Source organism: Nematolebias whitei, chromosome 1 (genome assembly GCF_014905685.2).
Source record: "Nematolebias whitei isolate Nwh7 chromosome 1, NemWhi1, whole genome shotgun sequence".
Classification (NCBI taxonomy): domain Eukaryota; kingdom Metazoa; phylum Chordata; class Actinopteri; order Cyprinodontiformes; family Rivulidae; genus Nematolebias; species Nematolebias whitei.
The window spans coordinates 56,622,581-56,650,080 of record NC_056498.1 but is presented as its reverse complement, the minus strand read 5'-3'; the positions used below and the strand labels follow the sequence as shown (position 1 = coordinate 56,650,080).

The 27,500-nt window shown below is 40.5% G+C and overlaps 1 protein-coding gene across 1 annotated transcript in view; it reads right to left on the bottom strand.

Moving 5' to 3' along the window:
* Positions 1-27,500, bottom strand: part of LOC119428313 (slit homolog 1 protein) — a 94,021-nt gene that overhangs the window by 24,202 nt on the left and 42,319 nt on the right. The window contains exons 5-13 of the mRNA XM_037696018.1: positions 17,339-17,410; positions 16,594-16,665; positions 15,538-15,609; positions 14,622-14,785; positions 8,275-8,422; positions 4,115-4,186; positions 1,157-1,228; positions 1,000-1,071; positions 682-825 (exon numbers count right to left, since the gene is read on the bottom strand). Of these exons, the coding sequence (XP_037551946.1) occupies positions 682-825; positions 1,000-1,071; positions 1,157-1,228; positions 4,115-4,186; positions 8,275-8,422; positions 14,622-14,785; positions 15,538-15,609; positions 16,594-16,665; positions 17,339-17,410 (888 nt within the window). The remainder of the gene's footprint in view (positions 1-681; positions 826-999; positions 1,072-1,156; positions 1,229-4,114; positions 4,187-8,274; positions 8,423-14,621; positions 14,786-15,537; positions 15,610-16,593; positions 16,666-17,338; positions 17,411-27,500) is intronic.

The window sequence follows — 27,500 nt, the reverse complement described above, 5'->3', positions numbered from 1 at the left end:
TTTCTGCTGAAATTCAAAGAGCAGCAATGGAGGGAGCAAACACTAGAAGAGAAACCGATGTGGTAAAAATAGTTTTGCAGTGCAAAGTCAGAAGTAACGATCAATCTATTAAGCTCAAAGAACTGGCAAGAAAGTCGCAAATAATGCTGAACCTGAACTTATCCTTCAAGTTGTAGTACTTTCACTGGTGAATAACCATATACAATTTTGCAGTACTGTACAGTACATATACGTATGTTGTTAAAATTACTTAATTATACTTAGGTTTATATTGTTAAGAACATTAAAATAGTGTGGGAAGGGTTTATAAAGCCTTAAAATATTTATAAATACTAAAATAAATATAACGTCCCTACTTTGCAGATTTTCATCTATCGCGGAGGAGTCTGGAACATAACACCCGCGATAAGTGAGGGACTACTGTATAGTAGATGTAACTGTGTGTCAGTACTGATAAGAGTGGATGACTTAAATTGAAGTGATTTGAGACTGGATGTTGTATGTTGTGTTTTTAACGTCAAGGTTGACATTAAAAGTTTTGTGTGTGTTTGTAAAGATGATAAAAATGCTCCTCTTTCTATTTCCTGTGTTTTTACAAAGACTTGCAAATAAATAACTCCCATGCTTTATGTTCACAGGTGTGTCAGAGTGTGTAATGCTGTGTGTGCATATTTAACTCACAGGGTCTGTATCGCTCGCAGTGACGTGAAGGTGCCCTTGGCGAGTGTTTGGATCTTGTTATCGTACAGCGATAGCAGTGAGAGATTCTGCAGATCCTGGAAGGCGTTGGCACGAACGCAGTGAATCTTATTGGCATTCAGCAACCTAAAAGAAGTGAAAGAAAACAGGGAGGAAGAGGGAAAAGAGGGAGGGAGACAGTTCGTCAGAAGTTCTTTATGAATTATTTCATTAAAAAGCCAGAAAAGTTTATTTGAAAGTCAAGTCTGGTATTCAGTACGTCTGGAGAATATCAGCAAAGTGTACGGGTTTTCCACTTACAGCAATTGCAAGGAGTAGAGGCCGTCAAACACCCCCTTGGGCAAATCTGTGATTTTATTTCCATACAGCACGCTGAGAAATCACAACAGAGACTTTAGATACAGCAAACAACAATTCAGTGGCTTTTTGGGCTCTAGATCAGCTCTGGACCACTTACAGGGAGTTGAGAGAACGCAGACCCTGGAAGGCATCTGGAGCTATCTCTGAGATCTGGTTGTTGCTCAGGTCTCTGCATTGACGGAGGATAAAATATTAGACAATGACCTAGAGTTTTATGGGTTTTAAAGTCCTGCTGGATCCAACTTTATTTGCAACCCTGTTGTTACCCTCACGGGAGGACAGATCCTCCCACAGAGCTTGCAAGGAAGCAAATGTATTTTGTGGGCTGGAGGAAGACAAGTCCCAGATCTTGTTCACATTTTATGCTGCGTCTCTTCACGGGAGACTTGTAGCCAATCAAAACATTTACTTGCATTATTTGTGGCCTATCAACCCATCTTCCATTGTGGTGTGTGTGAGTGAGTAAGAATATGTCGCAGGGCTGAAATCCAGAGCCAAACAAGGGCAGAGTGCCTCGAAACATAGCTGATGTTAACAGGATCCGCAGGCCTCTTACCACAGGATAACCACTAAGCCTGTGTGCCCAGGAGTGCTGTGTGTCTGTACAAGTGAACGCAAACGTAAATGAAGAACAGTGGGACAGAAAGGGAAAAAGACAGATGGAGGAGGAGGTTTAATGGAGTATGCGGACTGAACTCCAGTCGACTGGATACCTTTGAAGGAAAATCATCATGTGGTGAAGAAGAGGGATATTTTCTCATTTGGGGGTAACGTTTAAATAAGTAGCCATTTGTCTTCTTGCAAGGACTGAGGTTTCCTGGAAATGAAAACGAAGACTGGAGGCCAACAAATGCGCTGGTGTGTGTCTGTAAATTCAGACGTTGGAGTGTTTGTGTATATGTCGGTGTGTGAGGGCTTACAGCATCCCTGTCTAAAGGGGATGGTTCATGCAGAGGTCATTTAAACTAAGTCAACGACATTATGATTGGCTGAGATTTATTGGGAAATGAGGACACAAGATCAGCTAAGGCAGGTCATCGCTACAAATAAACCAATGTCAACACATAAAACACTGATCTATATCTGAACATCTGCCGAGTTTGACCCAGGAGAGTGAGCTTATTCATCACAATGTACAGTGGCTGTCTACAAACTGCATACTGAAGGTGTTGGACACAAGATCGGTCCAACCCGCGAGTGTCCAGCTGAATCAACAGAGACACTGGGGGTCAATGGAGACCGACACAGTTGTTGCTAAACGTTGAATCGACATCTCAAACATCAGAAGCAGGTTAGGTTTGTTTAAAGGAACAGATGGATTAGACCTGTTTGGATTAAAACAGCTCGGCTTATGTTGTGTTAGGAAGAAAAAAAAAGTTTAAACATTGTTTGGAAGAATCTCTCACAAATAGGGAAGCCCCAGCAAATCTTAACTGATTTATTTATTTGTTAGTATTTCGAGTTCAACACTTTAATGTGTTACAAAAAATACAAAGGCCTGAAACATTATTAAATTAAAAATGCCTGTTTTTTATGTAATGATGCTTAAGGACTTACTGCAGAACAGAATGTTTCTGGAGGTCTTTCATCCCATCGGCAACAAGTTTTTACAACCAAACTGTGTGAATCATCTCCACATCTCATTTCCACGCAATAACAAATTTAACCTTTTTTTACTCCATAATCATTTTATTGTGTCTTATCTATAAACTTATTGCAACAGTTCTTTACTTTAAAATTCAAGTGCGATAATAAATTGACATCCATTTGTGTGTATACTGTATCTACACCTCCAGATGCAGGAAGAGGCCACCTGCATCACGAAGGACCCCACTCACCCAGCATACACACTTTTTGCCCTGCTCCCCTCAGGCAGAAAGTTGAGGAGCATTAAGTGCAGAACCACAAGGCTGAGGAACAGCTTCTACCCTGAGGCTGTTAGACTCATGAATCCCTAGTCAGGATCATCACTGTGAAAAAATCCTGTAATACCACTTAGTTGTTGATATGTGCTGCTGATCTCATGCTGCTGATTTATTTCATGTTGCTGTGCTCATTCGTTCTCGTCTGCTCACACAGTTCGTGCTGCCGTTGTTTGGTGCATTGTTTTGTACTATTAGTGCTTAGTGTATTCTTAGTTTAGTGTTTTTTTTTTAGTTCATATCTTAGATCTTACTACTGTTTTTCTTTACTATTTGTATTTTTGTTGGATGTACCTGGGACCCTGTGTACATAATTCCATTCCACCTCATGTACCACATGTGATGTGAATGACAATAAAGAACCTTGAATCCTTGAAAACCGAATCTCCTCTTCTTATGTAAAAGGAAAGAAACTGACAAAATTAGGTTCAGAGCATTTAAGTCTTTCATCCAAAATAAATCACTAAAATGTTGTGTTTTCCTAATTAAATACATTTTTAGCTACGCTCCTCCACAGTTTATAGACTTAGTGTGTGTCAACATATTTCCATTGATATTCCCCTTCAGCTTCAGCCAGTTTTTTTTTTTGCTCTTCATTCACCTGATTTCATCTCCACATTGTCCCTGGAGTTGAATAATAAAATGATGAAGAACGCTTTAGAAAAGGCAGAGAAACTCCCTGACCTTCCGGTTCCTCCAAGTCCCTGCTGCTGCTATGTAAGTCAGGGTCAGTGGTGTTGGAGGTTTGGACGACAGGAGTGAGCGAACAGCTGGCTCAGTGGGCAAGAAACCGCTCAGTCTCAACCACCAGCTCATCACTGTTCACTCCCAGAGAGAGAAAAAGAAACCCTCATTCCAGCCCTCTGTCTGTCCCCTCACCATCATCCCTGCTGGCAACATGCAGAATGGACACAATGCTAGCCAGGGGAATACCAGTGGGCAGAGTTGAAAAATGAGAACTGCTATTATGCACATGTAGATTGCTTGCTTTCCCTGCCACCTTAAGCCCGAGAACAAGACTGTGCTCCTAAAGCTCAGACAAAATAAACACTCTGCATGTTCGGAAGTGGTATGAGAAAACTGTCAATTATTGATTTTCTTTCCCCACCCAGTCTCTTCTCATCTGTACTTACATCCTACGAAGTTTCTTGTAGGGAGAGAAGGCTCCGGGAGGGACAGACTTAATCCCGTTCTGCTCCAGACGTCTGCGGAGGAGAAGAGAGGAGATGTGAAACCATTAGCTAACCAAACAATAGTGTTCTCCATGGCAACAAAGCTGAGTAAGCACCTCTGACCCTCCGTGATTGGCCTGATTATATTAACGGAGATCTATTTCACAGTTGTAATCGGTCAAGGCATGTCGGAGTCATAACATCCACAAAGGCAATAAACAGTCTTGAATGCTAAAGTGCTGTGGAAACGGGACTGGAGGGGGAAACGCGCCGCGTTGCGTTGTGTGAGGGTGTTAAGGCCCTCAACAAAAAGTCATATTTCTCCCTGATTTAACATTTACAGTTTCCAGCACTTAGGCACACATATGAGATCATGAAATCAATAATGATCTCACTGGTTCTTGTGAAAGTTGCTGGTATTCTCTGGGTGTCTGCAGAGTATCCACTGAAACCTTTGCAGCAGGGGTAAAATATGACTTCTCTGAGTTTACCTTTTCCTGTGAGCCGATGAAGTAAAGTTAACAACAGAAGAGTCTGACGGCGCTCACTATAAAACAACTGTCAAAGTACGAAATTATTGCAGACATCTAGAACATCTAGAACAGAGCAGCAACAGACTCTAAGCAGTGTCAGATGGTCCCAGGGAAACACACCCATTAGTGTGGGCATGCATGTGTGTTTCAGGGCCCAGCTCGGCCCCAGGACAAATCCCTTCTGTAGCTGGCAGAGGGCTGTTTATCTGCAGGTCAGTTCACAGCTTTTAAAACTGTCCTTATTGAGGCTTAGCAAGACCCAGAGGAAGCCAGCTGCTTGTTCTACTATTCTGCCTTCCTGCAGAGAGAACAGGCTGCAGACCAGAAGCCATGGGCCTGCACGAACTGTGGTCAGCTAGTGGCTACATCAGCATCTAAATATCATTAAGTTGCTATTTGTCACCACAGGAAAAATGGGAAATATTTTTAAATCGGCATAACTCCTTAGAGTTGGTAACAGATTTAGCCACCACCTTCTTAAGTATTTGACGTCTTGGCACATGAGCCTTTCCACAGGGTTTAATTAGTCACTTGGAGACGTTTCAGATATAACTAAATGCCTCTTTGGCCTCTTGCATTGCTTATTTATGTCTAATCATGGGGGGTAAATGTTTTGTTAGACACTAGCCACAGCCATTTAACGGTTTTCAGCTTCCAATTTTTTCAATCAAGAATCAGCCCCCATGAAAGGACCGGCCTGCAGTTATAGAGCAATATGGGAGTGCAATCGACATTCCTTGGATAACAGTGATTGTAGACCGCAGATTCCTGTGGTGGACATGCTCTCCCTGTCTGTTTTTGTCCGTGTGTGTTTGTGCATTTACAGTGAAGTGACAGCAGTGTGGTTCCTCTGCCCTCACCATGCGGCAGAGTGCTGGGCCAAGTGGCTTTAGCGCCTTCTCTCATCAACCAGTCTGTCTAACTGGTCCAAACCAGTTTGGCGTTCTGCACGCAGCTTGAACGTGTTTCAGTGTCAGCGTACGTACATGCCTACGTGCTGTGGTGCTCCTGGTGTGCCAACATGAAGTTACAGCACAAAACCTCAGAGCCAGACAGGCACACACATTAAGAACATTTACCGTATTTTCCGGCGAATAAGTCGCAGGTTTTTTGCATAGATTTTTCAGTCCTGCGACTTATATACGCCCCCCCCCCCATATTCATAATGCAACTTTTGACTAACGCTTTAAATTTCGAAGAACTGCAACAGCGAATCCTCCCGTGCCCGCTTGCTTCACTCAGCTGGTGCAGGTGGAGGAACGCTGGAGAGCTAGCAGCCCCAGCCGCGATGGATGAATATATGGATGGCGCCATGCCACCCAGGCGAAATGAAGCTGTTTTGGCCATTAAATAAATGCATAATGAACACAATGGGTCAGCAGTGACGCATAATAAACGCAACTTATATGCCGAAGCGACTTATACGTTTTTTTTCTCTTCGTGATGCTTTTTTAATGACTGATGCGACGTATAAGCCAGAAAATACAGTACATTGTTGCTCCTTACAGATCAATATGTGCAAGCGACTTCATCCTTGCAATCAACAAAGAAGCTTCTCTGTTCATTTGCTCAAGTAAAAAAAAGAAAGAAAAGAAAGAATCTGCCAGTCGCCTGCAGACGGAAAATCGATGGTTCCTGTCCAATTTGTCAGCCTGAACAATCGTGCATGTGTGTGCATCTGAGAGCTGATGTTTGTGTCAATCTAATCAATTTTTTCAACCTTTTCATCAGGACCCGAGCAGGGTTTTCATTAAGGGGGAAACACATTATGCCTTTGGGTATTCAAACGGTGCGTGCAGGAGTCAGAAACGATGGCAGAACCGTGGCGGTGCAGATAAAAGGCAGAGGGAAAGTTTTATGGCATGGCTCGTCATTACAGACGGAGACTACGGTGCATTCTATTCTGTTGTGGTTTTGTTTAGGTTAACTGGAGCTCCTCTCACAAGAAAGGAATAAAAAAAAAAAAACTGTTCAAAACCTTAGAACCATAAACACAGCACTCATTAGAGTAGAGGTAGAACAGAGGGGTTTTAATTCTCAGATTCATACATAATGAGAGCAGTGTGTGTGTGCGCCTAATTACCAAGGCATTAGGCCAGCTGTGATACGCAGCAACTTGCCACGCTGTAAGTGAAACTGACTTTATAATGAACTTCAAGCACAGATCAAACCTGCTGCATCAAGTTACGGAGCAGACCCCCCACTCCACTGCTTTCCATTTTACTTTTTTATTGTCAACGCACCTCCTTGAACTTGCCTGTAGTAACTTGGCAAGCCAGAGGAAGAAAAAAAAAGGAGACGGAGAGAAAATGCTGAGAAGTAAAATTTACAAAAAGGATGAAAAAGTGTCCTGGGAATTTACCCTGTAAGGTAGAGGTTCTGACGGGCGGGACAGAAGGAATTCATATCAGATTCTCTCCGGTCTTGTAAAAAAAAATGAATCGGAACACGATGGAGTGTGTGAGCAGGATGAGTTTTAGCACAAATTAGCTCTGAAGGGCAGGGGGGAATTTAAAAAGTCTACAGTGCAGAGATTATGTACAGTCTATAAAACATATCTCCCTGTTCTCCCATTACAGTCAAAGGTCACATCATAGATAAGACCGACATACCATCCCATTTGTAGAACTCTGAACCTAAAAAAGCTGCAATTTTTATTTCTTTGTATTCCATCAAAAAGGGAGAAACTGAGTTATTTACGTCTCAGAAATCCAAACGAAAACCTTTATGTAATTTCAAACAATTTTGCATTTCATGGGCTGTCAGTCTACTTGACAAGAACCTACTGAAGGATGCACATTAGGTTCAAATGCTGTACACCATCATTGATGAAAGTGAGTACATCGGTGTAGCAGAAATGGGTCAGGGTTGTTGGGGGAACATGGGATCAGTGACTCCAACACCGGCTGGGTATTTATAAACAGACTCCATGGGGAGCAGTAGACCTAGAAACTTGCTGTGTCCTCCTAGCTGCATGCATGCTGTTAGGAAAAACATCCGTCTATCTTCTCTTTTTCACACCCGGTATAAATCACTGTCGCTGTACCGTTTCTGGGAGATTTCTGCCAGCGCTTTGAAACCCCCTGATAAAGAGTAAAATGACTTATTTGTAAAGTCTTGCCACACATTCCTGGGAATCACAGTATAGCATGTGGGCCGTGAAGAGTTAATGCCCAGACAGATGTTGGAGGGCTGATAATCTGAAGGAGGGATGTTAGCAAAGCACTCGCATGTGGTTCACAGCATTCGGAGCTGATAAGAACATGGAACCTCAGTTTAAGATTTGTGGTCTTCAACATTTTTTTTTTTTACACGAGACTGATGTTCTGTGATGCATGTAAAAGATAAAAATCTAATAGGAATTAGCTTAATACCTCTCTGCTTTGTTAAAGTCTATAACTACACAAGTTAAGTAAATATAAACTGAATTAGAAAGTACAATAACCCTGTGTAAATCACTGACTTGTGGATTTCAAAAATACTTGGAAGTGCTAAATTTGCTGAAGATCCATCATGAACACTTTTCCTGTCATTCCTTGTGAATAAAACGAAAGGTTGTCATATTCAAATAGCAGCAAGCGTGCTCACATTTCAGCCATGCTGTCAGGTAAGTTGGCTGGGATGGCAGTCAGTCCTTTTCCTCTGCAGTCCACGATGTTGTTACTGCAGGTGCACATGGCGGGACAAGAGCCTCCACCGGTGCTGCATGGCTGCAAACTGGAGGACTCCTGATGTCCTGAAGATCAAGAAAAGAAAGAATCAGGTTTAAAAGGGAGAAGAGTTGATTAAAAAAACATAGATCAAGTGCTTTTTTTTTTGGTAATGAGTACTTCTCGTATCAAAGGCAGGAAAATAGTGCACCACGACGACCTCCACCAGGTTTTAGTGATCATCTTTTATTATGGACTAGGGCTGAACGATTTTGGAAATTATTCTAATTGCGATTTTATTTTTTACCTCAATATTGCAATTGTAATTTAATATACAATTATTTTTCAATGTCTTCTCATGTATTTTTCAACGAACACAAGCAATAAATCCGTTTCAGTTGCAAAAAACTCCACTTTTTTTTTTTTTTTAGCTCTGCTGCAACTCTGTTTCTGGATTATTTTTTTGTATAGCTCCAGGATAGCAACTTGGCTAAAATGTGTGCGCGAGGGCATTCTGTACTGCTTATCCATCGTGTCTGCCAAAGCTGTAAACCACTATATAAATCACTGTATTAATGGGCAGCATGCATTTCACTATGAACTCTGTTATTGCTCGATTTATTTCCACGTGCCGTTTCGAATTATGTTCATACGGTGTAATACCTTCGAACAGTTCGGTCAGTGATCCCTATCGGCTGGTACTTTGCTTACTTGAGTTGAAGCACTGGTTGTTGACATTCTAGTCATGCAACTATCATAAATGGCTTTGTGGTGTTTTTTTAAGTGTTGATAAAGATTTGTGGCGTTACCTCGAAAGGTACTAACAGCAGCAAGGCAGGTTCTGCACAATACATGTCGTTGCGCAGCGTCTTCTTTTTTATAGTCAAAATAATTCCAAACAACGGACGTGCTGCCCCTCTTTGGTACCAAACTTTCAGATGTGCCAGGTTCTGTCAAGCCGGACACCATTGTGTAACCGGTTAAAGCTCAGTGCTGACTTCGCCCACTCCCTGCTTTGCTCCGCTCACTCGCAAGTCACATAACCAGATCATGTGGTCAGTCAAATCGCAGCCTTTGCGATTAGAAAATCTCGTTTTATCATATCGTGATATTATTGCAAATGCAATTAATTGTTCTGCCCCATGGACTTTATTTTCTCACTTGACAAAAATGCATGCATCAAATCTCCAAAAAGATCTACTTTGGGTTATTCAGTTTACTGAACATTTTCCCTAAAATACGGTTTCTAGTGTGCAGACAGCTCCAGGTTAGGCTGAGACTCTTTGGTTGCTTTCTAAACAATTTTGTCAAGGAACTTAATTGTTTGCAGACCTGTATGTTACTTCTTAAAAAAAAAAAAAGAAGTCAAGGCGCATGCTGTCTTTACAATTGTTACAACATGGATTTCAGTTTTTTGATATATAATTAGCATCATCACAGCGTCTTAGTGATTCATTGACAATGAAGCATCTTAAGTAATGAGAAGGAAATGCTGAAACATTTTTCAATGTCCACTGAAATCTGTGTTCTGTTCTTAGAATATCATTTAGGATTTTTTTTTTTTTTTTTTACAGTCGCTTTCTCCTTTTATTGCAAAGAAGAAGGATTGCGTTGTAAAACTACGATTTGCTGGTTAATCATGAGAAACCTGAAAAAAAATATATGGACGACTTGTTTCTTTGTATTTAGTTTCAAAACATAGTTTTAACAATAAAAGTAGTGCCAGTACTGTGTCTAATGGTCATTTCATGCCTATGTTGTTTGTCTTTCTTTTCTTATATACAGTATATATAGTGCAGCTTTTTTCCTCATTGTTCACTAGTTTCTGAGCAACTTTTTAATAAATATTGTGATCATAAAAACTAATGCCTTTGCAGTTCCTTAAAAATATTTAAGCTCAGAGTTAACAGTTAAGGTGTGACAACAGTTATAATAAAAGTAGTTTGAGCTCTGATGGATTTCTTGGATAAATGAGAGAACGTGATGATTTACAGAATTACAAGATGGACAAAATGTCTTGCTTTCATCTTTATTTCAGGTTTTCTCCACTGTTGGTTATGTCTCTAACTAGTGTTTTATAAGCTAAATTGCAAATTAACACACATTTCTAAGAATGTTTTAATACTGAGAACACAAATGAAACATCCTACTTAGCTTCTGTGTAAAGCTCCTTGCAAGTAAAGAAACTAGGTTGTATATCAAAGAAATGTCAAAGTACATGGAGAGCGGAGGAAAGACATGAATAACACTGAGTGACAAGTGAAAGCCTTACAATAAACTCCACTGATCTTTCCTGAAGTTTTCCTCCTGAGTCTGCGATCTCCAGGTGGAATTGATGCCATTCTGCACATTCAGCTTTTCAACTCCCCACCTCTCCCCATTTTCCAAAACTCTTCAACTTTTTTTTTTTTCCTTCTCCATTTGCATACTGAGCACACGGCTCATCATGCTGTCTCTAGGTACCTGTTCAAATAGCTGTAGCTCTCTTGTCAGCGTTGCGGTGAAGAACGGCGGCACGGCGGCACTGCAAGAGCAGCGATTTCTGACGCGAGCGCACCAGATGTGTGTGCGCGTGTGGAAAAGTCTAACCCAGTTAAAATGAATAAAACAGACTTTTAAATGGCCTCATTTACACAGCCTTACTAATCTGAGTTTCAAACCATGAATATTTAATTACCTTCCTGTCTATCGCTCAGCTTGTGTTGGAAAATGTTGGCAAGAGGAAACTGGAAGTGGGGAGGAGAGGGATTTAGGGAGAGGAGGATCGAGTGAGTGATGGTGAAAATCGGTGACAGCGGTTCAAACTCCACTGCCCAAACACACATAGATTACCACAACGTTTATTACTCTAACTCTTAGACCGTTCAGTTGATAAACAATGTTTAAGGTCAGCCGTCATCAATTATCTGACTTTCTTTTTTGATGGATTAGGAACTGAGATAGTAAATAAAATGAGTCCAAACTGGCACAACAGCCCATGGGATCCGAGGTTGTGTGATCTGCAATGGCAGAGAGTTGACAGATTTGGGATCAGGGTATCGGGCAGAGAAAAACTCCCTTCTGATACAACATGGCACATTTGACAGGCCTGGGATCAGGGAGAGTGCAGTGCACAGCTGGAGAGGCCTTAACAATGACAGCTCCCTGACAGGTATACCTGAGGAGAGGCTGTTTGATGTTCACTCCACCTTTATTTTCCCCTGTGCCCTGTTATCTCCTTCCTAGCCATTATCTCCACCACTTTATTCCTGTCACATTTTAACTTAAATTTTTTTTTCCACATTTCTTTCACTTCAGTTTGCTCTATTTCACTCCATTTAGCCTCCTTTTACTTTCCACTTTTCTATCATTGTAATTTATGTCCACTTGCTAACAAGTCCATACATTAAACCTCACTTCATTTTATGTTTCTCATCATTTCGAAATAATAGCACTTGTATCTCGCCATCCGTCTCGCCTCACTTTTTTTATGAAGCCATTTCCTTCACATTTTCCTGAAGGAGTATTTTTTTTTATTCAACTCTAAAGTGATTTATTACCAACCGCTGATTTCAAATATATATATATTTTTAATTTTCTATCCCCTCAAACCTGTAGCTCAGCAGAGAAGTCATTCATTTTCTGCCATGTACTCTAATTGGCACGAGCAGCTTCTGACGTTTGGTTACTTTAAGAGCCAGTGGAAGCAAAAAGCTCATATGATTAAACGTTAGGCAGCAACAATAATGACTAACGTGAATAATTATGATTTAAAGTGACAGGACTGTGAAGAATTAGGATGTAACTTCTTTGACAGAGGTATAAAAAGCTCTTTTTTTTGTTTCACTGTTTTAGCCAGCTTTTAAACCCTAAAAAAATAAAATTTTGATGCCTGAATACCCCCCCCCCCCCCCCCCCCCCCCCCCCCGCGGGGGTTTTTTTTTTTAATTTTTTTTTTTTGTGGGTTTTCTCCAGATATTCCAGCTCTCCCTCACAGGACATAAAATATGTTAGGTCCACTAGTCAATTGTCCCTAGGTGTGAGTGAAGGTATGTGTGTCCCTGTGATGGACTTGTGACCTGTCCAGGGTGTCCCCCGCCTCTCACACAATGACTGCCAGAGAAACTGGGCTCTACTTCGACCCACAAAATAAAAAGCAGGACAAGAAAATGGATCGATGGATGGAAACTACAAAAGTCTCGCTGGTTATGGAATGCAAATGTGCTTTAAAGAACAGTGAAGGGTAAAAATGTATGCCTGGGAATTTTTTTTAGTTTTTTAATTCTCAAAGTAAACTATTATGAAATCCATTACTGGCAAATAAATACATAAAATCCAGCTAAGTACAGGAAAATAAAGTATGTCATACTGCTGAGACTGAGGAAGGATTTCATCACTTCATCCTGTTCTTACTCTCATCTCATTCAACATCAACTCTGCTTCATCCTCTTCCTCTTTTCTAATACATCCCCACCCTGCTCCAAATCCCCCACAGGTGGCCTCACCTGGTGACGTTTCAAACTGAACACGAGTACAAACAATTACTGTTTGTACTAGGGATGCACTATTTCGGATTTTTGGCTGATATCCAATATGTTAAAACTTATTTGGCTGACAACTGATACCAATACTGATATTTTTTCCCCTAGACCTACTTACAGAGACTACATAGCTTTTTCTGTTGTGGGACTAAAATACTACATAATTCTGCATGTTTTTTGTCAAATTGGTCTGCTACCAAATGCAGATGCCAAAAAAGGGGGCTGAAAATGATGTAACACTTCAACTTGGATTATGTTTAATGTCAAATTTATTCATGACATTTACTCTCTCTAACACAAAGACAACACTCGAACTGTGCAAATTTGTCAATGTTCACAAATCTAAACTCAGCGGCGTGCGTGAAGTCACAACGTTGTGCTGGCGCTGCAGGGATTCGTCTCACTGGGTTGTCATACAAAAACAGAACCATATTAGTGAGTTATTTTGATGGAATGGCCAATATCCGATATTTAACTTTATCGCTAATATCGGCTGATACCGATATCATTCCGATAATATCGTGCATCCCTAGTTTGTACCAATGGTCAAAACATAAAAATATATATATTTGTATGTGTTTGCCAAAGAGTCAGGCTCTAATGAGCCAATCACTGATAATTCAACTTCTGTTCACTCATTATCTAAAGTACAAATAAATAAATAAAGTGTGTGTTTGGCTGTGTATTTAGTTGCATGAATGTGTGACGGTACACGTAGAAACAGATGTGAAGAAATTGCAGCAGCAAGAGTTGTTTTGTTTGTTTGTTTTTTGCTGTTTGTGCTGCCCAGGAAGATTAGAAAGATTGTTCATGCTCACTGAAACTTAGTGATTCTACATCACATTTTCTTCAACAATGGTAAAATGATAAAAGTCATGAAGTCATTCACCTAAATCAGCCTCATATGGCTAGAAACAAAGGCAAACATGTTTTAAATGAAGATGTATTTAGGAGGAACCGCAGCTGTTCATAAGACAAAACCATAACTTTTTGTTTCGCTATAAACCAAAATCTCTCCGCTCCAACTTTTTTATCTGGAATGGCTACGCTCCCACGCTTTCAGTCTCCATCCCTGGACGATGAATAGTTAATGATCTGTGCCGTCACGCTGTATGACTGTGTAAAAATCACAATCCGTGGAGGGAGAAAGAGAAACACCGAGATCCGCAAACACACCCAAACGTAGACACAAACACCCCTCGCAGCTGGTGTTACGAGTGGGATGGCCTTGTGTGGAGTGGAGGTTCTCATGCTGTTTTTCCATTGTTCAGATACGATAACCCAAACACACACACCATGACACTCCCACGTGCACATGTCCTACTCTACTGCAAGAGAGAAGCGTTGTCTTAAAGCCACATAAATCATATAAGGATTATTGTAATAATCCTTGTGGATGGAAATAAACAATGACCATGAAGCAGAGGGCTTCTGCGGAGTCTGAGGGCAGTCTGGGCTCCAGCTGTGTGGGCATTTGCCAAACATCACTGCCAGCTCAGTGAGAAACAAAAGCAACGATCAAGAAGGAGCCATGAGGTCGACCTGGAACAGCTGTTTTCAGGTGGTCGCCAGGTGAACACACACACTGATAAAACACACCGTGAGGAGAAGTGAACAACTTTAGACTGACTTTTTATAAATAATGAGCAGCTTGAAGAACCAATGTGCCATAAGAGATGCTGTGAAACAAAATTGTTGCAGCGACGAATTAGCAGGAAACATTATGAAAATCAAAGCCTAAAAGGTAACTGAGTACAGTTCTTACCTGAGCAGCTGAATTCATGTTTCTGGACCTCTGCCACATTGAGTCCTCTGAGCTCGGGAGGGCCGGTGCATTGGGTGAATAGACCGATTGTAGGCCTCTGTCTGAGCCACTGAGCCAGCCAAGCCAGGTGACAGTCACAGTTCAAGTTGTTGGAGTGGAGACGGCTGGAAAGTGAGAAGAAAAAAAAAAAGTGATTTATTGAAGAGCTTCAATTTCGCAATCACCAGCAGAAGATGAAAATAGCATAAAGAAGTGTTTGTCCTTTCCCACAAGTCATCATGTCCAATCCCTGTGGCAAAACACACCAAATGACATGCTACATGGACAATTGTAAAAGGCACATTCTAAATATGAACACATTTCTAAATCCGGTCCTCCAAACACAGCATTCCTGCAGAGCTCTGCCTGTCCAGAATAGCTCCTGCTGTTGTGTGGTGGACGTCTGGTGTATGCTAACTTGCAAACCCATGTGCACAGACACGTAGTGTTCACACAAAGAGAAAAGCTCTATAATATAACCCCACAGGGAGTGAAAAAGCCTAAAATGTCACCACACGGCTAGCAGAGTCACAACTCAAAGCTTTAGTGAGCATTACTGTTTTAATTTGTGCATAATTTCAGTTTTAGCAGCCACAATACACATTGAGATTTTGGAGTTATTTGCATAAATATGGACTCTTTTTTTGTTTTTCCATTGCTCACACAATACTTCCTGGTGCTGCTAAAGACACTGCTGTTGTCTGGTGATGATTCTGGCTGCCACACAGGAAGCGCTTTGAATAAGAGAAGGCGTCAGCTCCCATTAAAACTAAATGTATCTTTTTTTAAAATGTGTCTGAATGTAAATAAATAGATTTTAGATTATTTATTTTAAATGGTTCCACGTTGAGAATAGTTTTCAGATACTATGACTTACAAAGTCCGGAGTTTGGGCATGTGGTTGAAGCTGGAGACGGGGATGCTGCTGATGTTGTTGTTGTTCAGCGTTCTGTGGAAAGACAAAAGACAAAGCGTCACATTGTCAGTGCAGTTGTTTAGGCCAGCCTTCTCTGCTCCACGTCTTTAAATCCATCTCTTTGATTTTGTCTCTCGTTGTGGCCCACTGGGAATACACCACCTCGTTTCACGCAGATGGGGAGCCCTCGCACCTCCCACGCACACGTACAGGCCATGCATGCAAATATGCACATGAGCATGATCACAAGCTCCTTGCACTAAAACACACACACGTGAGCGCGCTTTCATCGAACCCGGGGCATCAGCTGTGGAAGGAAGAATCGGGTCAATTCAATCAGCCTAATAACCTCTCACCATTTTTCAACCTGCTCCTCCTGTCAACGCAGGCTGTCGTCCTCCCCCTACACTCATCTAGACAACCCCCTCTGCCCTTTTACGACATTATCAGAACGCTATCACCACATTAATTAATCCATGCCATGAAAGCAGCTCTCATGTATTTCTTTCTTTCACCACCTCCTAAATCCTACACAGCGGTCTTTCAACATCAAAATAACAAGGCTGTCAAAGCGCCTTTACCCCCCCCCCCCCCCCCTACCTTTCACTATTGTTTCAGATGGAGGCCTCCAACAGAGGCTTGTAATTATATCTTTTTGATAAGATATGATTAACAACGGCATATCATGGTCTCCAGAACGGAAAGCTAAGCTCTGATTTTTGAGCGAGATTATAGGAAGAGCCTCCTTATCAGATGGCGTGCCAAGGGCTGGATGAAGGTGGAGTAGAGGGTGGGGTGAGTGTTAATGGGATGGAGTGGAACCCTGCTGTCAGCTGTGACTTAATGGAGCTTGGTCTTCATGCTGCTAGCTACCCTCATGAGCCCCATAGGGGGTAGTTATGAATGTTACGCAAGCTCTGTGCCACAGTTATTACCAAACCACAACAATGTCTTAATTTAACTAAAAGCCTTAATGGAATAAAACCGCTTTGAAGTAGCTTCAGTTCACATACTTACAGGACTTCTAGGCCTCTTAAAGCTCTGAAGGCTCCATCCTCGATGCAGCTGATGTGGTTTTTATCCAGCTGGCTGCGGATCACACAAAGACAATTGTTCAGTCCCTGCAGAGCAGTTGTGATCATTGATACAGTAAGCTGTACACTAATGAGCTATAGTTAATCAATACAGGTTTAGTCTTCTCAGCTCATGTAATCCCAAGAGCAGCAAAAAAAAAAAGGACTTTAGTTGTTTTCCATCGGCATGGATAGGAGTCATAAATCTGGTTGAGCATGTTAGCATCGTTGAAAATGTAAATCACGCTCTGTACAAGCTGTCTTTGGGGAGCAAAGCACTTAGTTTACTCAGTGAATAGCTCCACTAGACATTCTTACACACAGACATGCGCAAAAATGTTTGATTCTCACCAACGATCATTTATACGTCATGTTGTTTATTAGATAAGATTAGATAAGAGGAAATGTTAAAACTGTACTGATTGAAAGTATATAATGTTCAGTTAAGATAGTATCATTGCTTCTAGATGATTTACAGAAATGACTCGTCGACTCACCACCACTAAAGCAACAACATAACATATAATGCATGCAGAATGATCTACCAGTTAGACATAAAATACATCAGCAAACTCTTTGATAATTGATCACTTGTAGATTTTTTTTGTTGTTGCTTTTGTCTTAGTTGTGAATAATTCCTGAAATCTGATGTTAAACGTAACCAAATGAATGTACAGTTGGGTACTCACAGGTTTTTGATGTCTGTGGCTCCCCTGAACGCTTTCCTGGGGATGGACTGGATAAAGTTCTCGCTCAGATCTCTGCGGAGACAGAAGAAGAAGGCAGAAGTTACGACGCGCTCTGTGGTTTGACAAAGCGTGTGTTCAAAACAAATTTGAAGGGATGGTATTTATTTAAACAATTTCCTCTGTTAAGTTTCCAGAGAGGTGTTTAAAGCAGGTTGTTAATAACTGAATTTACACTAAAAACTGTCACTGTCTCTTTTCTCATACTACTTGCACTAGAACTGAAAGGTAAGTGCATACTTGTACATAATTTTTACTTCCACAGTGTGTGTTAGCACCCTGAGTTTGGGTCCCTGCTTGGAAATTTACACCCATGATGTTCACTATGAATCATAGCGTAAAACTCTCTGCTCAGACTAAACAAACAGGTAACGGGGCATTCATCTATGAAGGCTCCTCTGTGACACAGCCAGATAAATTTATCAAGGTCCGAGACCACAACACACACACAAACGTTTTCATATTAGTTAGTGTGTATGTAGTGTTTAACAATACATAAGAATTAAGCATTTGACAAGAGCAGAGAGGAGACAGAGAGATTAAGTGACAGACGGGAAGCGATGGATTTAATTAGTAGAGTCTTGAGTTTGTCACACACACAGAGATTAGGGCACTGCCTAAAAGACGTGCACAACTTGCACAGCATTAAACACAGCACCCACGTAAATTCTAGAATCCATTAAACTACACAAAACCACCAGCATGATGAACTCTGATAAATGTTATTTAATGGTCGTGTGCACTGTAAGAGGCGCTCTCGATGCTCACAACTATTCACACTAGATTTTCTACATTCCTTGAGTCCAACGTTGTTTTAATGGGGTGAAAACTGGCTGAGAGAAACATTTTGAAACAAAGAAGTTGGGAAATGTCTCTAATAAGTAGAAGTTTGTGTATTTATGGTACAGCGCAAGTTAAAAAAAGACATTTTTACCACAACTGTAATTGGAATGTGGGATGTTGCAGTTATGCTGTATGTTGAAAGTCCGTTTGGTTTTGATCCACGTTTACAGTCCAACGACAAAAAAAGTGGAGCGCATTAGTATAGCAACGCGTCTTTTATTGGAATCAAATCAAAAATCTGCCTTAAATTGTATAAACATGCATGACTGCTATAACAGTTGTGCACATTAGTCCTCCGCATTACTGACTTGGGTTTAAAGAGAACATAAACATTCCCACTAGTAGAATATTTCAAAGTTATCATTTAAAATAAAAGTGTTCTTTTTTTTCCAACAATCTTTTTTTTTTCTAGAAATATGATCATTTCCCAAACATCAAACTAGTTCATGTTTTCTTACAGGCGGGCGTAGGATTCAAAACAGTTCTGGCCTCGTTTGTTGTTCTTTTGCCGAAACAGTTTCTAAAGTTGAAAGCGGAGTCAATCTGAACCACCAGGCTTTAATGATGGTGCCTAATGATGTGGCTCCAAGTTAAAGGAAGATGTTTGGTCTTTCTACCCCTGAAATCTAACGACTAACCGGCCTTCTCACCTTCTTCAGTTTCGCCCAATATATCAGTATCAAGATGCCAAATGTCTGCAGTGGAAACACGTTTTTAATGACATCTCAATCTCCACCCAGACATTAAGGAGACTTTCTTTTTACCATTTGCTTGTGGTCATTTGTGTGTTCCAAAGACATTTTAACAACAACAACAAAAAAAAAAACAGATCCTGCTCGACTGTCAAAGAAAGAACATGAAGAAAAAGGCTGAGAGAAAAGAAGAAACAAGGACGAGAGGCTCAGACGACATGAATACAATGTTATGTGTGCAAGTAGTAAAATGAAAGTGGAATCCTCACTCTAAAACCACGATAATCCCATTAGTACGCTCTAATGGGATTGGCTAGAGTGATCTACACACTCCCATTTATGGTGCTGTGGCCATTTATGGATTTGGTCCCCAGGTCGCAGGAGATCACTTTTAAAATCTAAATCGGTCTGGGACAATACTTCCTCAGATAAAAAAGAAATTACAGTCATTAATACCCTAACTGTTGATTGATGTGCCTATCTCTCATTGACTTATGTTGTCTGCATCTGCTGTCTTGTTTCTATCAAATCTAACAGGCAAAATTGCAGTGGTTCTGGTCTGGATTCCACAGTCTGTTCTGTCTTTAAAGCATTTATTGATGGGTTCGACTCCAACGGGGGAGCCAGAGCAAAATTAAATTTAGCAGTGCAACATTTCTGCATTTACACGTTCTCAAAATGGCAAAAAGAACATTTCTGTGGGAGACCATCACACTGTATTTTACATAGTCTGTGGTTGCCCCTTACTGTTATTTTCTAAGCTCAAACCCAACTGTTTTGGCTTCAACATATTTGACAATGCGAATTAGTTAGAAAGCTGATTTTGAGAGAAGCCCTGATCCCTGCAAAAACAGACACGTTTATATGAGAACGCTCACCACAAATAGGCACACTGGCCACTATGGCCTCAAAAACTAAATTCTGACTGTAAATCTAATGTTCCAGTCCTTCAGCAAATACCACAATAATGCATCACTTGTGCAGAAACCCCAGGATGGTGAGTTCGAGAGCACTGAATGGTGAGTAATATCAGAAAATATGTTTCTTCCTAAAAATCACCCTGCTGTTGAGTATCTGGACAGTGTGTGCTCATTGCTTCAGACTGAGCTAACCTTAGGGCATTCGGATTGTGAAATACAACAGGACCAGACAAAGTTTAGCATCACAGGCAGGGGCAGAGGTCATCACCTCCAGATGTTACTCCTTCTGCACAGTTCTACTCAGAGTTTAAATGCTCACAGAAATTATCAGTACCTCCCTATTTCCAAATTCTCTCGCTAATAAACTGAGTCCCAACCCAGGCCCCTAAACGTCTCATGCACCTCTGTAATGGTGTCCTGCAGCTAGCACGCCCTCAAGACTTTTATGATTAAGGTATGTGAGCCATCACCCAAGTGAATAACATGAGTGAGGCCATGTCGCTGTTAATACCAACAAGAGCTGGTTTGGATTTACCTTCTTGCACCACAAATGTTGCAAGAGAGCAATTTATTAATGTAGCCTGGCTTTTCTGTTCACAGTTCATTCCCATTGTTGTCCTAATGATGAGGAAAAAACATGTTTTCAGGTGTGTCCTCTCTGTATGAACTACAACTTGGGCTTTTCCCTACTCTCACTCATAGAAAACTAAACAATGTTATTATTTAATCAGTGTAACGTGGTTAAGCTACTGTTTACAAGAATGCCTACATTAGCAGGAACAATTAGCAATGTTATCAGCCATAGCTCAAGGCGCCTGCTCTGCAGATTAGCTGAAGGTAGTCTGGTTCCTGTCTGATTCCCATCATTAACCACTGATCTTTATCAGACTTCTTAGCTAAAATACTTCAAACAAATGTTTGACAAATGCCAACTTTGGTGGCAGTATGATATCCTGTTCACACGAGCCAAAAAAGGTACGGTAGTTTAAAAGCATTAGCATGGCATTTTGTGCACATTGTCTAATTAGTTTTAGTTTTTGTGGATGATGCACAAACCTGCATTTTTAGCGACTTGCATTATGTTTCTTTGTCCTTCTCTTTTTCTTTGTCGTTCTTCTTGTGACTAGCTCGTATTAGTGATGTAGATCGGTACTTTTCCTCACTGTTTTGAAGGTGAACTGAGGCTGATTTGCATTGAGCTCAAGGAGAACTTCGATTTGATGAGAAAATAGCCTGAAATGTCTGACAGTGTTGGATAAAAATCTTGTAAACGTCAGTGGCACCCCATTCACGGTCACAGAGAAATGGCTTCTGCTGCTTACACAGCATTTCACCCTTATTTCATCACTCTGTTGCAGACGCACTTGTACAAAATCTAGATAGAGTAAAGCAAAAACAACATTTAATCATGCTTTAAGGCTCAGAATGAATGTGTGAATGAAGCTTGCAGTGCTCAGCACACTTAGAAAAGTACTACAAAATGCAATCCATTTACAACATAAGTGCGCTTATTTCAGTGCATCTAAGGGAGTTTGTTTTCTTGATTTCTTGAATTGATTGCACGATAAGAAAATGTTTATTTCAGCCAAATGCCCTTTACTCCTCTAAATTTTATTCTCCCATTTAAAGAGGGAGAAAAGATAGAAATACAGAGGTGGAACATGTCTGATTACTTACTCATTAGGAGAGGTAATGAGGTGTATGAGAGCTGTTAAAAGAATGGCAGTGTGCTGCTACTAAATGCTAACTATGTTCTTCCTCCATGCACAGTAAAAGCTCACAAGCAGTCACACACATAAACAGCCACATTACCAAAGTGTGTGCCTTTGGAACGAGAACTGGAAATGATCCAACAAATGACTATTGAGAACAAAATAACAACACACCCACATAAACAAACCAAACAGGCACAACTTAATTTATAAGTCTGTGTTGAAGTAAAACATCGTAAAAAGTCTGCTGTGAAACTGATCATCAGATGCTAAAACAAATAATTAAAGAATATATGGAACAGTCATGAGCAAATTGTTGTAACGGAAAGAATATTTTAATATTCATTTTGGCAAACAGAAAACAGCGTAAAAAATTGCTCATGACATGAAGGGGATTGAATAAAATAGATGTGGAAAAATTGTAAAACAGATTAAGATTTAATCTTGGTCATTTTTGCCATCAGATCATTGAAATTGTGATTAAAGTTAAGAGGAAATGAGAAATTATGGATTTCTTTGTACTTGAGCACAGCTAAAATAGTCCCAGCGTCTTCCTGTCTGGAACACCACATTTGCTCTAACTGGTCAACTCCAATGTTCACAAACTGTCAATCATTCAGTCAACTCTTCTCAGTTGTACTTTTTTACTTTAGTAATGAAAAACACCCCAGAGTACAAATGGAGTCATGAAACATATTGCAGGGCCACCTGCATCATGAAGGACCCCACTCACCCAGCACACACACTTTTTCCCCCTCACCCATCAGGAAGGAGGTTAAGGAGCATTAAGTGTAGAACCACTAGACTGAGGAACAGCTTCTACCCTGAGGCGGTTAGACTCATGAATCTCTAACCAGGGTAATCACTGTGAAAAAAAATCACATCATGCTGCTGATCTGTTTCATGTTGCTGTGTTCATTCGTGCTCATCTGCTCACACAGACTCAGGTTTGTTCTGCTGTTCGGTGTATTGCTTTTATACTATTAGCGCTTAGTGTATTTTTAGTTAACATTTTTCTTAGTTCATATCTTAGATCTTATTACCAAACCATACCATACCATACCATTACTGTTTTTCTTTTACATTTTATACTTTTGTTGGATGTAACTGGGATCTTGAATTTCGTTCAACCACATGTGATGTGAATGACAAATAAAGAACCTTGAACCCTTGAATATTTCAATTGTTTTCCAGTAAATGTCAAACCAAAATATAAACAGGAATACTAATAAAAAGCTTTTTCTCAAGCAAGAAAATGAGAATGAGAAAAGAAAGATTTTTATCTGAGTGGATTTCACAAGGATATTCAAAGGGAGGAAAAGCTCATATTTTGGTTATTGCAAAATTAAGGTAATTTTTGATAGAACTAAATTGTTGGGTTAAAACTGTTGGGTCAAAAGTTGAGTTAGCGTTAGGCAATTTGGTCAAAGGGATATTTTTATTACTATGGCTGAGAATGTTATCGCTGCCCATGAACCATATGTTTGGGTTAGTAGGAAGCTGGATGAGGAGCTGAGTGAGGCTGCAGTGTGCAGCTGGTGCTCCAAGGACACCTCCGAGTCTGTGAGCTCGGCTGGAATGATAAGGGTATAAAAACAAGCTAAGCAGACAACTCGTGGCAGATTCTTGTGACTGGTCTTCGTGTGTACTTTATGTATATTTATGTAACCTGTCCTGAACATCTGACCTTGCAAGTAAATACCGATTAAAAATCTTCTCCTGCCACTGAGTGTGGTTCCTTTTGAGTAAGTATAAGAAAAAGCAAGAATATTTTTCTCAACAGTTAAGTTTAATCACACATTGGGTGAAAACATTTGACCCAGTTTCCTGATGCATGCTCAACAATCCAGGTAGAAAAATCTAAAGTTAAATCTGATCCTCTGGACATTAAAAAAAAAAAAAAAAAAAAAAGCAAAACAACAAAAAAATGTAAACGTTTCGTCTCTCATCCGAGAGACTTCCTCAGTCTGAGGTGCTGTATTCAGCTCAGTCTCTTAAATAGCATTTGACCCAGTTGTTGAGTAGGAGATGAGCTACCGTTCTTCACAGTCCACCATTTAAGGTGAAAGTTGATCATATCTGAATTGACTTGACTTCTGCTTAAAGGTAAAATGTTAAGAATAACTTGTAAGTAGATATTTAACCTATAGGTAGCTTTGTTAACAATTTTAGTTTGCACTAGACAGTTTATGTATCGTCTCTGGCCTGGGAATGCCTTGGGGTCCCCCAGGACGAGCTGTCTGGGTTTCTTTCCTGGACCTGTTGCTTCCATGCCCCTCCTACGGATAAGCGGTAGATGATGAAGATGAAGACTAAACAGTGTTTGAGTTCCTAAAATAACATTAGTTGATGCAATGTTAGCTGACACTAATAGCTGTAAATACAAATGAAAAGACATCTCCGGAGAAAATGCTGCCTTTAATTATTCTGGGCTACAGTAAAGACCACAGGAAGTGCATCACATGTAGAAATAAATAGCTATTGTTTTACTTAATCAAATTATTATTTTTTTTAGTTTCTATGTCAACTAAATTGAATTTCATTTCATTGAATTTATTTCTAGAACTGCGCCGCTCAAGGTGGCTGCATGTTGGAGCTGCTCTGTTACTTTCATTCTGAGATTTTGCTTTTGGAAACGTTAATTCCTCTTTCTCTGGATGTAAATCACAGTTTTTGGATGATTGTTTCCTCTGGTATCGGTTGCTGTGCAGCTGGGAGGATTTTTAATTAAACTTTTTTTAGTTTTGGACATTTGTTATGATGCGTAATCATGGCAACAAGGCAGTTTTCTACAACCAACAGCAGCTGATTAACATCTCAAAGCTCAAATAATATCTGAACTACAGCCCAAATCTCAAATGAGTTGAAAAGGATGTTCTGTGGATGCATTCTCATCTATCTGCCAGCTGTGCTCGAGTGCCTGATCACTGAGATCCTGGAACTAGCAGGAAACACGGCTCATGACAGTGGAAGGACAGGATCATCCCTCAGCACCTACAGTTGGCTGTTCACAGCGACGAGGAGCTTGACAGACTGCTGGGAGGAGTGGCCATCGCTCCAGGAGGAGTTCTGCCCAATATTCGGGCAGTCCTACAGCTCGGGGGAACTGAGAGGCCAGCCGAGTCTGGGTGGATGGATCGGACGGCATCTGTAGCCAGTTTCTTAGGATCCACTGTGGGATGGACCTTTACAAGAGATCCTTCCTGTCTACAGCCATCAGCATCTATAACATCTCTTAATGAAATGAGGATAACGAGTTACAACAACAAATAATTTCCCTTTGGGATTAATAAAGTATTTTTGAATTTGAATTGAATTTGAAATCATATTTGATATTTTAGTGCACTTCTTTTAGATTATTTTAACTTTTATTTATTTATTTGTATAAGTTCACTGATTGACGGGACTAAGGTCGTTTTCACACCTGATAGTCCGGTAGACTCGGTTCGATTGGGGACCAAAACTCAGAACATTTGTTTACATTTCAGCTGGTGTGGTTCACATTCACACTGCACTGAGTCAGTCGAGCCAAGTTTTATCGGTTTTAAGATTTCCATTTTGTCATTTTTCAACCATGTACTCAGCATGAGTGGAAGATGAGGCAGAAAACCATGGAGAATGTTGTTTTTCACACAAGGCAAGCTGACAGCTCCATATGAGGTAAGAGAAATGCGTGTTTATTTGCCCTGCATTGTAGTCCACTTCCTGCTTGTGGAACAGTGCCCGTTCTGCTTACATTCACACTGTAATCAAATCTCGCTTGAGTTTTCTTCTACCGGACCGAGACCTAGGTTTTAGTCCGGGCCAGTGTTCGCCTTTTTGTTCCATGACAGAGTTCGATGGCGATTTCACACCTCCCCAAACAAACCGGACATCCTAGGCAAACGGGCTAGAGTTCGGGACAACAGGGCTGGTGTGAATGCACCCTTAAGTACAACGGAGTTGTGTTCCGAAAAACTCTCTGTAAATGATGTGGCACCGGCTGACAGGAATGGGAACAGAAATAAAAGTGGGTTTGGTCAGACGGTGAGAAGTGGTGCCTTTCTGTCACTGGAGAAGATGCATCTCAAGTAATGTACTCCTGGAAGACTAATGCAAGAAGAAAAAGCAGTGAATGTGCAAATTGATTCAGGTGATGAAGTTCTGGCTTTTAGGTCTTCGTTGTGCTGCAAAAAAAAAAAAAAAAAAAAAGAGGCTATATCTAACATCCAAAATTTGTAAATAGGTGTGAGACATGTTTTTGGTTAAGAGGAAAAAAGTCACTGGTATAGACAGACTGAAAAAAGGTGTTAAAAGTAGGGGATAACAGAAAAGAGAACAGGGTGAGGTGGGGAATAGATTGAAGCCATAGGGTGTTTGGGCTCTGGCCAAAGCACAAGCTTGCATGTGTGTGTGTATCTGTGTGGCCCACAGAGAGCGACAGCATGTTTTCTCTGTGTGCAGCCAAGAGTAACCATGTTTTCCATCTTACCTTCATGCTGCCACCTTTAAAATCTGATTCAATCAACACCTACACTTTTATCTCGCTTCATCTCTGAAATGAATGATATAAGTGATGGAAATGCCTCCCAGCTGTGTCTCCTTTCACACTTTCTCACCTGTCGACTATGGACATATTTTGCATCTCAATTTTTCAGTCAGTGCAATCAAACGAGGGTCAGATACCCCTTTTTGCATTATGATGATTACCATTATCTGCTACTGGAGGTTAAAATGTTTTACATCCATAATCCATGTTCACACAAATCATAATGAATAGATAAAAACATTATTCTACTTTTACAAAAAGAACAGATGGTTTAAGGAACACTCTTGCAGAAAAACATTGGAGAGAAAATCTCTTCTTTCCAGCCTTCCTATGTCCTTGAACCTGACAATTTTAAGACAAATGAAGAGCACTTTAAATTGACATATAATTTTTTTCAAGCATCAAAAGTCTCCTAAAATCAAGGGATGAACTAGTGTTGTGTCCGCAGATAACAACGGAGCAAAACAATTGCTTAAAAGTTATAAATTTTAACATTTTGTTGCCTGTAGCAAATATGTACTTTTAGTTCATTTATAGATATAATATAAAAGACAAAAATGAAAAGCTAATAAAATTTGATGCAGTATATTTTTTTTAGCCCTAAAAAGCGAAAAGCCGAAAACTTGGTATACTGATTGACAGCTTTAAGAGATTACCAAAATGTTTGGCTTGTTGCAAAATTAAAATAATGGGATGGCTAAGGATTTTTACACAGTACTGCTGCATTGTCCCATCCACAACCATCTACACACACAAAGAGTTCCCACTTTTAAATTTGACCTTGTGAAGTCTTAAATTTTCTACACACTGATTATGGAAAAACAAGAGACTGTCTGCAGTTCAAGGGGGTTTGCGGTGTATTCTGATGATGAAAAAACACAACACCCCTCCATTCCCTTACTCTCACTCTCATAATACATGACCACACCAACAAATGGCCTCTTTTTGATGGGACCTAAAGGGGATTTCATGGATGGACTCCAGTCTAATCATCTACAGTCACAAACCAATGAGAACCACACATCGCTCCCAGACTGGAACGCTCAGCAACCACAAAGAGAAAACACAATGTCAGTGGAACTTATCAAGTCCACATGAAGACTGACAGACACGCACACACATTCACGTACTGTGAATCAAGACGGAGCTGGTTCAACTGCTGCCCACATCTCCTCTTTCACTGTAAATGATTCATGATGTCTGTGTGTCTTTTCAGGGCCTAAAAGTCCCACATGAGCACATACGTTTGGCTTTACGCTCCGCTGCCACCCGTGAAGCAAATCTATACTTTTTCCAAGCTCCCGATTCACCCTGATTTCCTCCTACCATCACGTCTACTTGGGTTTCTGATGGTGTCCAGGCCTTTTTACTGGCAGTCAAACTGAGTGATGGAGCCTGGCTGAGCAGCAT